This window comes from Prorops nasuta, unplaced genomic scaffold, assembly GCF_024137725.1.
Source record: "Prorops nasuta isolate Cenicafe-Biocafe unplaced genomic scaffold, Cenicafe_Pnas_1.2 PNAS00061, whole genome shotgun sequence".
NCBI lineage: Eukaryota > Metazoa > Arthropoda > Insecta > Hymenoptera > Bethylidae > Prorops > Prorops nasuta.
In genome coordinates, this window is record NW_027116858.1 from 268,655 (window position 1) to 284,501 (window position 15,847).

General features: G+C 37.1%; 4 protein-coding genes across 17 annotated transcripts in view; 1 reads left to right on the forward strand and 3 right to left on the reverse strand.

Moving 5' to 3' along the window:
* The window catches only part of LOC136784595 (uncharacterized), a 150,159-nt gene extending 145,550 nt beyond the window's left edge, over nt 1–4,609 (reverse strand). For all 7 annotated transcript variants that reach the window (XM_066745357.1, XM_066745355.1, XM_066745358.1 and 4 more), the window contains exon 1: nt 4,120–4,609. The gene's annotated coding sequence lies outside the window, so the exon portion shown is untranslated. The remainder of the gene's footprint in view (nt 1–4,119) is intronic.
* A 1,697-nt stretch (nt 4,610–6,306) lies between these two features.
* LOC136784605 (mediator of RNA polymerase II transcription subunit 25-like) lies at nt 6,307–10,422 on the reverse strand. 3 transcript variants are annotated; one of them, XM_066745378.1, is made up of 14 exons: nt 10,305–10,422; nt 10,063–10,234; nt 9,816–9,937; nt 9,692–9,737; nt 9,499–9,623; nt 8,590–9,413; nt 8,155–8,513; nt 7,738–8,082; nt 7,473–7,667; nt 7,192–7,395; nt 6,907–7,089; nt 6,781–6,840; nt 6,580–6,702; nt 6,307–6,508 (listed from the first exon to the last, which is right to left on the reverse strand). In XM_066745378.1, exons 3-14 carry the CDS (start codon nt 9,935–9,937, stop codon nt 6,362–6,364), a joined length of 2,733 nt encoding a protein of 910 aa, XP_066601475.1. In that variant the 5' UTR covers nt 10,063–10,234; nt 10,305–10,422; the 3' UTR covers nt 6,307–6,361. The 3 variants fall into 3 exon arrangements, with proteins under 3 accessions (XP_066601475.1, XP_066601474.1, XP_066601473.1); XM_066745377.1 differs by having other exon boundaries at nt 8,155–8,510; nt 10,016–10,234; XM_066745376.1 differs by having other exon boundaries at nt 10,016–10,234.
* Nucleotides 10,371–11,836, forward strand: LOC136784609 (protein Abitram). 3 transcript variants are annotated; one of them, XM_066745395.1, is made up of 5 exons: nt 10,371–10,510; nt 10,646–10,742; nt 10,816–10,887; nt 10,966–11,240; nt 11,331–11,836. In XM_066745395.1, exons 4-5 carry the CDS (start codon nt 11,102–11,104, stop codon nt 11,810–11,812), a joined length of 621 nt encoding a protein of 206 aa, XP_066601492.1. In that variant the 5' UTR covers nt 10,371–10,510; nt 10,646–10,742; nt 10,816–10,887; nt 10,966–11,101; the 3' UTR covers nt 11,813–11,836. The 3 variants fall into 3 exon arrangements, with proteins under 3 accessions (XP_066601492.1, XP_066601490.1, XP_066601491.1); XM_066745393.1 differs by having other exon boundaries at nt 10,375–10,510; nt 10,966–11,836; XM_066745394.1 differs by having other exon boundaries at nt 10,438–10,742; nt 10,966–11,836.
* A 25-nt stretch (nt 11,837–11,861) lies between these two features.
* Coq2 (ubiquinone biosynthesis protein COQ2, mitochondrial) lies at nt 11,862–14,242 on the reverse strand. 4 transcript variants are annotated; one of them, XM_066745390.1, is made up of 8 exons: nt 14,224–14,242; nt 13,992–14,103; nt 13,413–13,748; nt 13,186–13,355; nt 12,967–13,114; nt 12,706–12,899; nt 12,453–12,641; nt 11,862–12,377 (listed from the first exon to the last, which is right to left on the reverse strand). In XM_066745390.1, exons 3-8 carry the CDS (start codon nt 13,732–13,734, stop codon nt 12,210–12,212), a joined length of 1,191 nt encoding a protein of 396 aa, XP_066601487.1. In that variant the 5' UTR covers nt 13,735–13,748; nt 13,992–14,103; nt 14,224–14,242; the 3' UTR covers nt 11,862–12,209. The 4 variants fall into 4 exon arrangements, with proteins under 4 accessions (XP_066601487.1, XP_066601488.1, XP_066601489.1 ...); XM_066745391.1 differs by lacking the exon at nt 14,224–14,242 and having other exon boundaries at nt 13,413–13,744; nt 13,992–14,192; XM_066745392.1 differs by lacking the exon at nt 14,224–14,242 and having other exon boundaries at nt 13,186–13,352; nt 13,992–14,191.
* Nucleotides 14,243–15,847: the final 1,605 nt, after the last annotated feature.

The following is a 15,847-nucleotide window of genomic DNA, read 5'->3' on the forward strand; positions in this document are numbered from 1 at the left end:
AATCAACGTTTGTCTTTCTCTCGCACGGATAAATAGATTCGTCGATTGCGATTAAACTGAAGCTATGCGAGAGCTACGCAATGAATTTTAAGCGAGGTGCACTCGTCGGCCAAAGGTATAGGACGCTCCGCGCGCGTTAATTAATCATCGATTTGGGCCTAAAGAGACGCTATCGATTGGCTGGAGCAGCACCACCACCACCAGGTAAATGTATAACGAACCTTATATGTAGTATATATATATATATATATATATATACGAATCTGCGTGCACGCAACGCCTATCGAATCGACTTGTCGTGTGCGTGACCAGTTTACAAGATTATTATCATTTAAAATATAACACTGATACGCAAAAGCTAGCTCTGAAAAGAAAGAATAAACGAAAGTGTAACCTTCGACTCCCTCTCCTTCCTCCCTGATGATCCAACGCGAACGACACTCCCCCCCCCCCCCCCTGTACGCGATGAATGGAGAGAAAATAGGATTTTAGCATAATTTATGTAGGCTGAGCGCGTGTAAACGCTCTTGTAAATCCTATAAAAGTGGTATGTAGTAGGACCTGTCGGCCGTCGGTAAAGAAACCAGTTTTTATTAGAGATAACTAGATGTTTCAATAAACTAATCGCATCGGCTACCGCGAGCGCGTTTCGCTCGAGGAAAAAGGACTAAAGTTTTGCAGCAGCAGAGCGAGCGGAGATAATTAAGCGGCCGCTTGTTTAAAGATGAGGGATGCACATCGGAACGAGCCAATGATTTAGGCTGCCTCTGCTATGGTAAAATCACTGCTAATTTACTAGAGGGAGAATAATCGTTACTGTTAAAATTAGCGGTAAAAATTAGCGAGTACTTGTGATGCGCGCGCGCGCGCGCATGTTGCATTGCAGCGGTTTAGCAGATTAGAATCAACAATTCATTGACACTGTGTGTATTCTCCCTAGCTGGTAAATGGCAACTGCTACGCACACTCGGTAATAATTTATTATAGCCGGCTGCCTAGCAGATTCAAATATAGCGCTCTGAGAAACTTTGCTAAGTGCTTTCTTCCATTACGATAATTAACTGTTCAAATTGCAAACTGGGTAAATACTCTCCAAGAGAGAACACTTGGCTATCCATTAAACTTTCATACCTTTTCATTCATACGACATTTGTTATTTATGATGTTTCATATACGGGAAACCGAATCAATATCTCTTGTATTATTCACTCGACAAATCGGAATAATTTCGGACGCTTCCACTCGATACGAGTCTATTAAGCTCCTGCGGTCGGATCAGCGCATTCCTATATGTATATACACGGGTGCGATCAAACTATAGTGCAATTCTTATTCGTACGTATACATCTGCTGTCATTCAAATTTTTCACCTACGCGCGCAGCTGCCACTTTTTGCACGAGTCAGTAAAATCCAATGGAAACTTTCTTCAAGATTCAGATACGAGTGATTTTAGTACCGCGACATTATTTACTGATAATTATTATTGCTAGAATGTAAGCTTTATCGTGTTTTCTTTTTGTTTATTGTAAATAATTAAATTACTTTGATGGTATCAGTTTTATTCGCTTCTCTTGAAAAGGAGCTACTTGGAAATAATTGTAGAGATTCCACAAAACTCTCGGCTTCCCATCATAACGAAATGATTGACCCGATGACTCTCTCTCTCTCTCTCTCTCTCTACTCATATTTATACCTAGCAAATTTGAACAGCTCTCCCGTATTTAAGTTGCCAAACTTACAGAGTGTAATACAATTAACGAATTGTCTTAAAGAATAAAATTACCAGGAATTACCAAGTTTTCATTACTCTCAACGCGTTCCATAGAGCATTCTGGATCAAAAGGGAAAACAAACGAAACAACTTTTGTTTATTTTGGCAAACTCGGTTGAAAAAGCTGCGAGCGAGTTACTGTAACCACGAAATTCTGGCCGGGCAAAATAACAAATGAGCCGTAGATGGTTTAGAGTTATCACGTTCGCCGATGTAAATAAACAAGTTTTTAACGACAGAGGGGGGGAGGGTGGGGAGAGAATAGAATATAAAACATTTTGCCGGTGGGTCCATTTGGTCGAAAGAGGTCGTGCAAGAGAGTAATCGGAGACTTTATTGTCTGTATATGCGTATATACATATATACACATATAGGCGTAGGTAGAAGAAAAATATAATAAATGAGTCACACACATACTTTGATTGCGGGAGGGAGAGTGGCATGATATTTGCCAAGCGTCGATCATTGGAAATAAAGGATATACTTGGAGGGGAGGGAGAGGAATGAAACGGTGGGTATCAAGAGGTAACCCCAATAGGAGAGAGAGAGAGAGAGAGAGAGAGAGAGAGAGAGATAGACGGTAACCATGGAAACGGCAGTCTATCACTTAGCTGTGTACATCATGATACACGTAAGTCCATTGCGCAACGTGCACAAATCGTGCATGGACTAGAAATGCGGATTTGAGCGCACTTAAAGACGATAAACTGCCCTTCCCGGGCTCCTGCGACATCCTTCCTGATATACACTGATTCTTACAAAATTGATCCTTCCCCAACAGCCGCGCCACGCATACTACTCTCTCCTCGTACACATCCCCAATCCTCCTGCAGTATATATACTGCATATATATATATACGTAAGTTTACGCGCGTCCTCCCTCCTCTCCCTCTCCAGTTTTACAGATAACTCTGACACGCGAATAATCCCCACCGTGTCAGCTCTCCTCCTAGCTTTTACAACGCGCGCTTCCTCGACTATTCCCTGTGTGACGCGTCACACTCTGCAATCACCACCATATTTGCAGCAACTCAAAGTCACTGCGAGCCTCGTAAAATCTTTCGAGTCCCGATGAAAAACTTGTCGAATTGATATATATATATATATATATAGAATGTAAAATTGTGCTTTTGCACTCGAAGCCTGTAATCCATGAAACCTTTTAAGGTTTTCTTCCGCTCTCGTTTAACGACGTTTCACGATAAGAATGGGTGTTGGCCGAGGGAAATACGCGTCGAGAGAGAGAGAGAGAGAGAGTCGCAGTGTCGTCTTTGCGTTCTGACGGTAAATAGCCCGAGTCGAGGGAATAGCCGAGGGGGAAGATGTGCGAGATGGCAAACGCGGCCTTTAACCCTCGTCCCCTCGTACAGGACAAATATTGCGGCCGGGAGTCTGTTGCAGTGTGCGTTAAAAAAGCAAACATTCCAATCGACTTTACTCGTTTGCACGCTCGTCGCGCGCGCGTTTCATTTCTGTCCGTCGCTTCGCTTCTCTCTCTCTCTCTCTCTCTCTCTCTCTCTCTCTCTCTCTCTCTCTCTCTCTCTCCAGGCATTCAATATCCATGCAGAGTTGACGCGGCCAAATTCGCCAAATTCCAGGGACACCGATGAACCGGAAGGAGAGGAAAAGTCGTGCACGCGCGCTGGCTCATCGCATTTTCCTGCTGAAGAATATGGGGAGCGTTGGTATAAACGTGGGAACGCGCGTGCGACGGAAAGATCAAAACTTACGGCAACTCTGAGCAGCGACGATAAATGGTGGGGATAAAAAAGTTTGCGCTTGGCTCGAAGCTTCTTTCCGCACTTTCAGCGTAAATTCCAACGTTTCTCGTTGTTCCTTGGTATATATACTATATATATATAGGGATGGATGTGGAGAGACGATTCCTATTGATTGACGGAACGGGGGAGAGGGCAAAAGCCGCGGCGAAAAATGTCAAGAAGGACGACGAGAGTTTGACGGAGAGCGGGGAAGGGAAGAGTGCGCGAGATGCTCGAGGAGAATTGAAATCCCTCGGATTCTCAGCTACGGATATTAATGGAGTCGAATGGATTGTCGGATTTGGGGGTCGAGTGCAGCAGGAGCGTTGCTCACCGCTCCGCGGACTCGAAGCGGAGCAACGTCGAGCAGCAAACACTAAAGGGGTCTTCTCCCCGGAGAGAGCACACGAGTGCTGGCCTGGCTGGCAATGCGAGCTGCTGTTTTCCACGTACGCGAGTGTTCCGGCTAGTGTGGCCAGGGAGAGGTCTCGCTGCACACGCACACCGATCGATCGCGCCTACGGTGTAGATCCAGCGTACGTGAGGATCGCGCGCGATCGAAACGCGACAGGGAGAGACTCACTCACCGTTTTGCCGACTGCGGAGACGGTGGTCCTCGGGGTAGAATCCAGCACGGGATTGGCCGATAAATCCACAATTCTCCCTCTCTCTCTTTCACCCTTCTCACAGATATATGCACCTTCTCCTATTGGTTCCGGCACACTCATGTACAACACTATATGCACTTTTTGCGATGCACGCACTGTCACCGCTCACCACGGCCCACGAAAACGTTCTCACGCGCGTGCCAACCTCTATGCTCGCCTCTTCTTCTTCCTCCTCTATTTGATTTTTATTCAAATTCGCTTCTGTCCGACTCTCTTGGTGGATCACCGCGTCAAAGGCGTAAAACTTTTGAAAACTGCAGTGTCCGTTCGCTTTGCGAATAAGAATGGCCAATGGATACTCCTCGTCGTTACCACGTCCCTTTACGAGAGAGAACGTGCTTCGCTCCGGCTCCTCTTCTGTGTGAAAGGCCAGCAACTCGACCGCTACGGCGCTACTACGCTACTACGACGAGACGAGGCCGTGTGGAAGCGACTGCTCTCGGGAGATTCGCGGTGCGCTCTCATCGACCAATCGTCGGCCGGCTTTCAACGAGCGCCATCTTGCCACTACCCGAGTACAAAGAGGCCAAACACCGAATGCTCGCGTAAAAGCCCGATTCTAACCATCCCCCTAATCCCTACCCTACCAACCCCTTACTAACGTTTTCCGCCTACGTATATTCTGTGGCTTCCACCGTGTCCGCGTTGATTACATTTTACCTTACCTTTTATTTTATTCATACCTACTTTTCTTCACCTTCCCCCCCCCCCCCTCCCCCCCCCCTCCCCCATCTCTCTCCTCTTTCTTCCACATTCATTATTATTGATGCGCCGGATGCATGACAAATATTTTTCCATTCATCCTCCTCCTTAGGTAGACACTGAGATTTCCTTTCTACGTTAAAATTGAACCTATCCATCTTAATTTTAAACCATGCGTATCTCCGATCGATCAGTCCTATCAATTTTCTATCATTAAACTTTTAATTAAATTAGTGTCACTTTCGTTCAATTTACTTACGGAATTTTCATTTGGATGAATGAAAGGACAGAGCTTACCCGCTATTATTCTGCTCGGTACTTCATCAACTTTCTTCCACAGGATTGACTATTAGTCTGATTTTTTACGTTACTTGTCTAGGATATATGAGAAAGGTTTTACTCTAAGGAGAACAAACATTTCTGGCACACACACTACTGTGTGTGCATAGCGTGTTTTATTAACGCGCCATAACGTCTGACGGTAACGTCGCATCCTTGGTCGGTAAACAGTCGGTAAGGAAACACATTCGGCCAGAGAACAACATGGTCGACAATTATGGAGAAAAAAAAAGAAAAAAAGTTTAGTAGTACTTTCAAAAACGTTAATGTTTCTAAAATTTTAGTAGATAATTACAAATTAAAATATTCACCCTTGACGAATATCTTTAAAAGTTTTTAGAGAAAATCAACAAAAATTATTGGTAATTTTTTCTTTAGTTTGCTAGTAGTTGAAAGCTTATTATAGATTATACTTAATTGTTCTACTTGTACAACTACAAATGGAGGATGAAAAAATTTTACAAAAAGAGAAAAGTAAAATATTGACCAGCAGGCGGCATCCATGTTTGCTTCGAAATCGTTAATCATAGAGCGTATTTTTTCAACCATGGAATGCTTTGAAATTATATTGAGACATTGATAAAACAAAACCTGGTCAATTCCAACACTGTCAAGAGTCAAGTGTGTCAACTGTCAGTGGCGTCATATGTACTGGTCTGACAGCGCCTGACTGGTCACACACACTGCCAAAGAAAAAAGTTGCCGGTCAGTGCCGTCAGTGGTCACGGTGGTCACCGCGCTGACCCCCGTGGCATTCAACGGGTTTAAAAATTTCTTTTCATCTTTTATAGTTTTAAATAAACTATTTTTTCTTTAGTTACATAAGGCCTTTTGATTTTAGAGCAGTCTTCTCCCTTTCCCACCTTTCGCTCCTTTCAGGGTATCGTACATATGTACCACACCATATCTCTCACATGCCCAACATTGAAAATTACGGAAAATGACCCAATAAACGTCAGCTCGAAAAAAAAGTACAGCAGAGTCGGAAATAGAGTAATGATAAGGGATAAGATATTGAAATAAACGTTGGATTAAAAAAAAATAAAGTATATAAAATCCAGTAGATATATAAATTATGTACAGTCTTTATAAAATAATAATACTTTTTCCATAGATTCTATTATCCAAGAAAATCATAATTAGGTTCGTCTACAAATTGCTGATTCTGTTGATTGTTGGGGGCCATTGGTCTTGGACCCATCTGTGACCTTGGACCAACCATCTGCTGCTGCATTCCTAAAACTTGCTGTCTGTATTGCGGTTGTTGCTACAAGAAAAAATTATTTATAAGTTTTTCCATTCAAAATAGACAAACAATCATATTAAAAAAAAACTGACCTGCTGCAATAAGTGTCGTAAGCCTATACTGTTCGTTGTAACTGGACGCATCATTCTTTGTGCATTAGCTTGCTGATTTGCCATAGCTGCTTGCTGATTGAGATTCCTCTGTGCTTGTTGAGCCTAACAAATGTTGGATATGTTTAAACAACATTGATTTCATTTTTTTTCTTTTTTTCAACTTCAAACGAAATGACAAACCTCTAGCTGCTGTTTATACTGCATTTCTTGTTGCTGAGCGACTTCCAAGTTTTGCTGAATCTACGAAATTATTCTTTGTTCATTATTATACCATTCCCGAGAAATTATAATAACGATAAGCCTTACATTAACTTCCAACTGCGATTTATACTGAGCTTCTTGTTGCTGCGCGGCTTCCAGTGTTTGCCGCAGTTGCTGAATTTTCAACAAATTTTGATGCCTTGCGATTTCCAAATCGTCAAATGGCGGTCGCTGCTGCCCCATCATGCCTGGCTGGGCCCCACCTTGTGGACCAGCGATGCCGGCATTCTGGCAAAATAAAAATTTTTCGGAAATCCGATTCGGTTACTGTTAAAAAACACTCCTGGAAATCGTTTAAAATGAAATTATAGAGCGATTATCTTTCCGTACTTGTATATTTATTTGTCCTTGTGGACCAGCTCCAGTGGTCATTGCTGTTTGGGGAGCATTTGCTGAAACAACATTTTGCGTAATTTGACCCCCGCCCATCGCCATTGTATTTGTTTGCGACATCAAAATTCCACCTTGCGAAATTACTGGATTCGGACCGGCCATAGGACCCGGTAAAGCACTACCAGGCCCAGGTGCACCATGCTGTAATAAGAATTAAAAGCTTTATTTCGTTTCTACATTCTTTACCCAATTTTGTTTTAATTTCATTCATTTCTAACCGGCACTTGACCAGGCCTCATTGTGGACTGTGATGTCTTTTGCTGCTGGATTACTTTTCGGAGACGATCAACAAATGCCGTTTGGTCGTTTGGAATGAATCCTAGGTATGTGCCTCTCTCTGCCGTATATAGAAGTATCAGAACCTTTATTTCGCAAGTTGACGGTGGCACCGAAGTGAAATGCACACAGCCCGCCTAAAATATAAACAATTGTTATAAAAATCTGCCATTTAAAGTTTATTGTAACGTGTAAAATATTACATACAAAATTAGAGCTCATCATTTTCGTTAATGATTCAAGAGCTTCGCAAGGTGTTAGATGAAAAAGTACAGATTTGGAATTATTTAAATAAGCACCACCGATATTTTTGATCAGTTGCTTTGGCATGAGCTGCATAATGAGTTTCTGTGGCCAGGTATCCGCCTTCAAGTCGGTATCGCCGTCTTTCGGATTGGGAGAAACCTGGCAGGGTACATGTCGAGTATGTTTCTGGGTATCAGAAGGATTTTTAGCTTTTTCAATCCATTCAAGAATTCCCTGCCAGATCGTGTGACGTTCTCTGGGTGGTCCAATTTGCTGACCAGCTACAGCTCCACCAGCTACGTTTGCCTTTTGAAAAAGGAAATATTTTTCTCAACTGCATTGGTAAAGACTAAATATCGCTGTGAATAAAGGGATTACCGGTGCTTGAGGGTGCGATACTTGAGGGGGAACGGATGAAACCGGTGCAGATATTTGAGATACAGCGATTGTTTGTGAAGCTGGAGGTTGCACTGGCTGACTCACACAAGAAACTGTGAGTTGCGAGCCAGCTTGACTGTGCGTAGCTTGAGATGGCATAGACATTGGGATTTGCTGCTGAGCATTTGGCTGCTGCGGCTGCGTTTGTTGCATCTGCTGTTGCTGTGGCTGCATCTGAGGTTGCTGATGTTGTAATTGCATAGTTAACCTTAACTGTTGTTGATTTAACTGCTGCTGTTGTTGATTCAACTGCTGCTGTTGCTGTTGAGCATTTGCTGCCATTACATTTGTATTTCCTACTGAAACATGGAACATAATTATAGTAATAATAAGTTTTGATTAAATAAAATATTTTATTGACTTCCTACTACTGACCATCCATTCTCTGTCCAAAAGGAGTAACATTTAATCCTCCTAATGCAGACGGCGGTTGTGTTAACTGTGCAATTAATGCGCTGCTTTGTGTATTTGGCTGCGAAGTAACTCCCGGAGGAATAAAAGGCCTCCATCTTGGATGAGCTGCCCTGGCACCCATATTACCAGGATGATAATTAGAAGGAGCGTTTATCTGAGGATTATAAGGTGCTCTATTTGTAGCCATAGGAGCTGCCATGGAAGGTGCTACGGGTTGATGTACGGATGCAATATTCTGTGGTGTTTGGTTTCTAAATGGTGGACCTTGTGGTTGATTTGGCTGTGCAATATTTTGCTGCACATTTGGATTTGGACTGTCATTGCTCTGCAATGGGCTTAGAGGAATCTGAACTGGGTTTTGAGCTGCTGGATTGTGCACAGGTCCACCCATTGTTGGACTTACTGGTCTCTCCTTTAGATTATAATTTTTTAACAATACCAGATGCCTCGGATCTTTTGCATAATTCTTGGTCTGCGATGACTGTAAATCTCCTCCAGCTTTCTCAAATAGCTTGTACAAAGCTGGAATTTTCCTTGGTGATAGTATAGAAAGATTAATATTCCTTTCTTGGTAAAGAGTTGCTAATTGCTCTATAGTATGACCAGCAAACTTGTATGTTTCTTGAATAACTGTTTGATACGGTGGAGAGTTACAAATTAAAATACAATGTTTTTGAGATGCTGTGTTTGGCTCCCTTCTTAACTGCAGGTCTTCAAAACATTGTAAACCTGTAGCAAGTCCTTCTCCAATATTAGCAAATGATTCACCCTTTCCACCAACCATCCTGTTAATCAAACAAGTGTATATAAACAAATTAACATTGAACATGTAATATTAATAGCAAATAATAGTGATTTTAATGAACCTACTCTAATTTGTCTAAAATTAACAATAACTTATGAGGATTTGCATATGGGCCAAGAGTTTCTGTACATGGAGCAGGTAGACAATCAGCAGCATGATAAACCACTATTCCATATAATGTTGTATTATTCTGAAATATATATTTTATAAGTATCATTATCATAGTCATACACTACTAGCTATAAGCAAAACATTTACCTCGGATACATATTCCCTATCTTCGATACCTCCTTGACTAAAATATCTGAAAAAGAATGGCATATTATAAAAATTATTCATATTTGAAGAGATACCAATCTTTGACAATTAATTGATTACTAACTCTAAAGTTGGCATAAGATAATTGGTCTTAAGATCATTGAGATATGCCCCATTAACCGCTGTTCCTTCTATTACAAACAAAACATCTGCTTGCATTCCATGTTCAGTGGGTCCAGTTACCATCTAAAAATAATAAATTGCTTGCCAAAAAATTTTCATCTGGGCTTATAAGAAAAGTTTCAATATTCAATTTTTACACACATAATCCTTATAATTCATCCTTAAATTTCCCTCCCAGCAAAACTCACCTCGAAGTCTTCTTCCTCAGAGCTGGTTGATAATAAATTAGTAATATATACTTTTTTTCCTTTTTTAATGAGATACGGTTCTTCTATTCATCTGGCATTTTGTATAAGCATATTAAGAAGCGTATACCATACAGTACTGCGTGTGAGTGACGAGTGTGTACATCAATACAACCTTAAGCATTTAAATACATACGAGTACTACTACCTATACTACTACACAGCATGTCTCTGATGGCACTGACCTGCTCCTGCTGCATCGATTGACCACAGATACTATAGATTAAACAAGAGAGGCGACTAATATAGCATTTTTCCTTTCACTATAAAAAGAAAGATAAAGAAGGTTTAGTTAGACTGGTTAGACTTTATAGAGAAGTTACATCGTGTTGAATGCTGATATTTATCTTTAACAAAATTTTATAATTTTTATCGAGGAAGCAATATATATGTAAGAATGATTATTGAAATATTATAAAAAGTTTATTGATTATTTTTCATTAGCGTGCACAAAAGATAGGGAAAAATGAAGAATAGCATTTGCAGGTTAGGATAATTTTTATAGTTTCAAATATTATATTTTAAGGGTATAACAAAAGTATATAAATAAAATGTCTGGGTTGGCATTACAAAATTCAGCATGTAATGAACTCTATTTTAAATTTCAAGATTGTGAAAAAGAGGTAAATTTATTGGTTTTTATTTACCTGAATCATCTTTTATTATATAATTGATATTATATATTTCTATTTACAGCATCCTTATAGAAGATTTCTTGGATATTGCGGCCCATTGCTAAATGAGGTACAAAAATGCATAGCACAACAGGTACATAAGAAATCCAATTTATTTTGACTATCATTTGAATATACAATAAGATTTACAATAAATTTGGCTTGTATGTAGAGAACTATTAGTAGGAAGAGAAATCAAGAAGAAGCTGATAAAAAAAGAAAAGCTTTTGCTGAAAAGTTAAAAGAAGGAACCTTATAGTAGATAAGTTAATACTTTTAATCTAGTTAATATCATAATAATTAAAAAAATGAATTCCATTGAAGATATTGCCGAACCGCTTAATAAAAGGCCAAAAACTAATTTAGAAGAAAACAGTTTAAGTCAATATGGAAGCAATGAAATAGAAAATCAAGATTTTACTTCTATACCCGACAAAATTGTTACATGTAATAATCAAGAAAAATTTCCTCCTGATGAGAACATTATAAGCATGTTAGAAGAAGTTAATTTAAATAATCCATTGCCCATAATTTCAGATCGCTATTTTACTCCTTACTATAAGCTTAATGTACAGAGACATAGAGATGATATTTGCATTAGAATACATAGTAATCGGATTGTTATGCTATCTTTAGCACCAAGTCATATTATCTATCATGAAAATAAAAGAATAACATTAGTTAACTTCAAAGTTAGTGATAAATTGGATAGATCTTTAAATAAAGTATCTGGTAAAAGTAAACACGGAGCACAGCCTTTGCAAAAACACTCAAATATTTGTGAAATAACTTGTTCGGATAATGAAGTATACATGGTAAAATGTTGTATAAATGGTAAACTAGTAGAAATCAATGAATCCTTAATACAAAAACCTGAGCTTTTGCATTGTCCACCACATAAAGGAGGTTACTTAGCCATTATCTTACCTAATTTGAAATTTTTGGATGAAACAAAAACTTCGCTATTAACACAAGAGCAATATAAGGTATCATTGCTGGAACGAGGTAGTGAAATTTAGTAAAACTATATTTTCATCCTAAACTATAAACTATTAAAGACAAAAGTAATCAATATGAAACTCTAAAAGTTTTAATAAAAAGAATTATTATAAAATGGGTTTATCACACGAATTTGAAATTATGTTTTTAATTGTTAACAAATTTCATGTATTGTTTACAATTTAATAAATTTGAGATTTCTAATCACAGTTGATGGCATTATGGTTTTCTCTTAGGTATCCTAAAAAACTTTGCTTACAAATACCATATAATACAAATTGACCGGCAATAATTTTTACAAACAGAATTGTTGAAGGTCAGTGTACATACACATCATACGAATAATAAAAGAAAAATGTTAGGTTAGTAGGAACCCATTATACTTCCATTTTTTTGTATGGAATTGTATAGATGTTTCTATGCTACTCCAGTATTTATAATGAAAGTCTCTGTGCACTTGCTATCTTTAATATTTTTTTTCAAATTTCCTATGACAATTCCTATAAATAATATCACACCGACAACATGATTAGATTTAAACTTTTTGGCACAATCACTTGGATTATTAATGTTTAAAGTGTATATCTACAAAATAATAGTATGCATTAAATTATTTAATTGACAGATTAGTTTTCATTAACATAATAATTCATTCTTTACCTGATTGGCAAGATGAGAACCAATTATTCCTACTGCACCATAATATGGCCAAGTTTGGTCAACTAATATACCAGTTGTAATTAAACTACTTAACATGGTCAATCCAAATCCTGATAAATACACTTTTGTATCATTTCCAAACTTTAAAGCAGTAGATTTAATTCCTAACAATTTGTCATCCACTTTGTCCTATGAACATATCGATAATAAAGTCAAAGTTTCAAAAGTAAGAATATTGATTAGTTTAACCTACTTGATGTGCATATATAGTATCATAAATAATTGTCCAGCATATACCAGCTGTGTACAATGATAAGCAAACTGGCCAATTACAAGATCCTTGAATTGCCGACCAGCCCAAAAGTGCTCCCCAGTTAAAAGTCATTCCTAAAATCAGCTGAGGCCAATCTGTTATCCTTTTCATCAAAGGATAAATTATTACTAGGCCTAGAATTATTAATTGTTACAAAAGCCGTAATAAAATAACTTTCTTTTAAAGAAAATTAATCATTACCTAGTGAGCTAGCTCCAAGAATAATACTATACAAATTTAATTGTAATAAAACAAATAAGCCTATACTCAATTGACCTCCTAAAAATATTAATGATTGAAACGGGGTTATGCTGCTTGTAACTAGTGGTCTGTTTTTTGTTCTAGCAACCTACAAATATATTTTTTAAAACAATTGTATTAATATTGTTAATATATCATGTATGCTAAAAATGATATTACTTTTTTATCAATGTCTTGATCCCACATGTCATTTATGGTACATCCTGCTCCACGCATAATAAATGCACCAAGACCAAATAACATTAGCATATTTATATTTGGTAATGTACCAGGAGCAGCAGCTAATGCAATGCTCCATCCACATGGCCAAAATAGCAACCAAGATCCTGCTTATTATTATTATCAATGAATAACAAATTTCTTAAAGTATAATTTGTGAATCTTACCTATAGGTTTATCAATTCTCATAAGTTGCAAATATGGCTGTACTTTCTTTGGACATTTTTCCATTATTTCAGCTGCTATGTTTATATTTCTTCTTTGGTAATTGGAAGTAGTACAGCTTAATATATGTTCTGTATCTAATAATCTTGTATGTATATCATGCCTTTTTTGTTCATGCTTCAACTTAATTAAAGATGAACTGTTTATACTTAAAAATGAATATTGAGTAATTCTTCCATTTATCAGATTTTGACTAGAAGATTCGAATTGTACTAGATGACCAGCAAGTTTGAGTAATTGCCGATGTCCTTGGACCGCTAGCATCTTTCAATTTCTAACTAATAAAAATAATACTGTTATCTCGTACCACAAATTTTTTTCGTTTGAAGCTTTTAGTTATGTATACCTCATAGGCTCTAAAGTACGCATGTTATTTGTACAAATATGATCATAAAAAAAAGAATCATAATAGCCATGAGTAATATAAAACTTAATTAACAAAGCTATATAACCTTTCTTTATTTTAATAAGAAATATTCGAATCCACATGTATTTTTGTATCGTATAGATGTTATACTCACTTTTTAAGTTTATAACATGATCGATGGGATTTCATGCACATCTACCCTTATTTTAATTATTTTCAGTATAAAGACAAGTTATTATACGATGCTCATCATGTTTTGTCAAAGTCTGAAAATTGTTATAACCTATGTATGTTTATAAAAGCGGTTTGCATGCAGATTTCAGTTGAATCGACTACTATGGTCAGTGAGAGTGAGAAAGATAGCAAGGTTAGAAAAAATTAGTTACGTAATATGGATTAGAATTTTAGAATCAGTTGTTATACATATATAGTTATCCAATCAAAGGTGCCACGATAAGAAAAAGTACTTGTAATTTTTAAAAATTGTTTAAATCGTTTTTCAGTTATATAATTAAAGATTAGAAATTGTAAAATAGATAGGATATATTAGAAAATCGAAAGACTTTTGGACTAATGTATATACGAAAAGATAATAATTTTTTTTTAATAAACTGCAAACATATTTGGAAAATAGTAAAGGCTCAACAAATGCATTTTTAAAAATGATTTACCGGCTCAATAAAGTAAGGCATGTTTTCATGTAGTTTTCCATGCTATCGCAGCATGCTTTGTGAAAATTGTGAACGTACCCAAAGTATTGCGAGAGTTGGAAAATGGAAATATCTGTGCACCTTTAGGGCAGTTTAGGGCAGTTCTGCATGTTTACTGAAAAATTTCGATGTGTATCGTTCGTTGAATCAAAATTAATGACAAATATCGGTACACAATACATATATCGTTTTCGGTTCTTACCGATACAGAAAATTTTCGTAAAGAATACGAGGGCTGACATAGATTTTATTTTAAAACAAATTCACATAATGCACTGAAGATTAACTAAATGATTGCAATAAACAAGGTTGTATGTTTATGACACTGGGGGATTTTTACCCAAGTGCGTGGATTTTGACACAAGGAGATTATGAGTATTATTATGACTCTATGTAAAAATGGTCAAAATCCATTTGGGTAAAAATCCCAATTGTCATAAACTATATATTACCATAAAAAAATACATGCATACATGTATACATACATAGGTAATCGTTCTGGCGTTCAATTCGTTGAACAAGTACATAGTATGACAACAGCAAACGATAATTTCAGAGGGTCTGTTTTATCTGAATTGAAGTAAGCGTTAATCGTTTTCGGTTAAAATAAATTTCGGCATTTTGAATACCGCCGCGCCGCGCAATCAAATGATAAATGAAATGAGCAATGTAAAGCTTTACCATTGTTAATGCATTAACATTATACAAATGTTTTTACACATTTTTTAATTTAATTCATAAACTATATCCTAATATTTACAGATAGAAATTTCAGAAAATATATACTTTTCAATTCCTGCACATGCTCATCAATATTATATACGGTTGCATATTCGTAAAATAAAATGCATAAATCTTATACATATTTGGAAATATCCTGTATATTTGTCTATCAGGTATTTCCAGTGTTTCTGCACTTAATGTCGTGAATATACATCTTCAATATTGATAAGTATGTAGAAATAGAAGAGCTTTTATTTTCTGAATCTATATAACGAGCCAATATTGTCAATAATTACTTTGCTAACTATTTACAGAGGATGGGACTTGCTTATTACTATAAGATTGCACAATTCTTTAAAAACGCTCCTCTAATCTATTAATATAACTGCATCTTTAAAAATTAACAATGTAATCAAAATTTAAACACTGGAAAGGCAATTAATAGGATTGATTTAATAAAAAAAAGGCAGGCCTAAATATTTTTACAAGATTCTACAAATTGCATAGTACTTCTTTATTTTTTTTATAAAACTATTTAATTTGCAAATTGCAAAAACATATGTTTAGTGAAAACATT

Bases quoted from the DNA above. Each gene is read 5' to 3' on its own strand.
- Coq2 (XM_066745390.1), bottom strand. From the start codon at position 13,734: ATGCTAGCGGTCCAAGGACATCGGCAATTACTCAAACTTGCTGGTCAT. The intron at 13,356-13,412 runs GTAAGATTCACA...AATAATAATAAG, and splicing joins GAGAATTGATAAACCTATAG to CAGGATCTTGGTTGCTATTT. The intron at 12,900-12,966 runs GTAATGATTAAT...TAATAATTCTAG, and splicing joins TCTTGGAGCTAGCTCACTAG to GCCTAGTAATAATTTATCCT.
- LOC136784605 (XM_066745376.1), bottom strand. The intron at 8,514-8,589 runs GTCAGTAGTAGG...TCCATGTTTCAG, and splicing joins TTTTGGACAGAGAATGGATG to TAGGAAATACAAATGTAATG. The intron at 8,083-8,154 runs GTAATCCCTTTA...CTTTTTCAAAAG, and splicing joins TATCGCACCCTCAAGCACCG to GCAAACGTAGCTGGTGGAGC.
- LOC136784609 (XM_066745393.1), top strand. From the start codon at position 11,102: ATGAATTCCATTGAAGATATTGCCGAACCGCTTAATAAAAGGCCAAAA.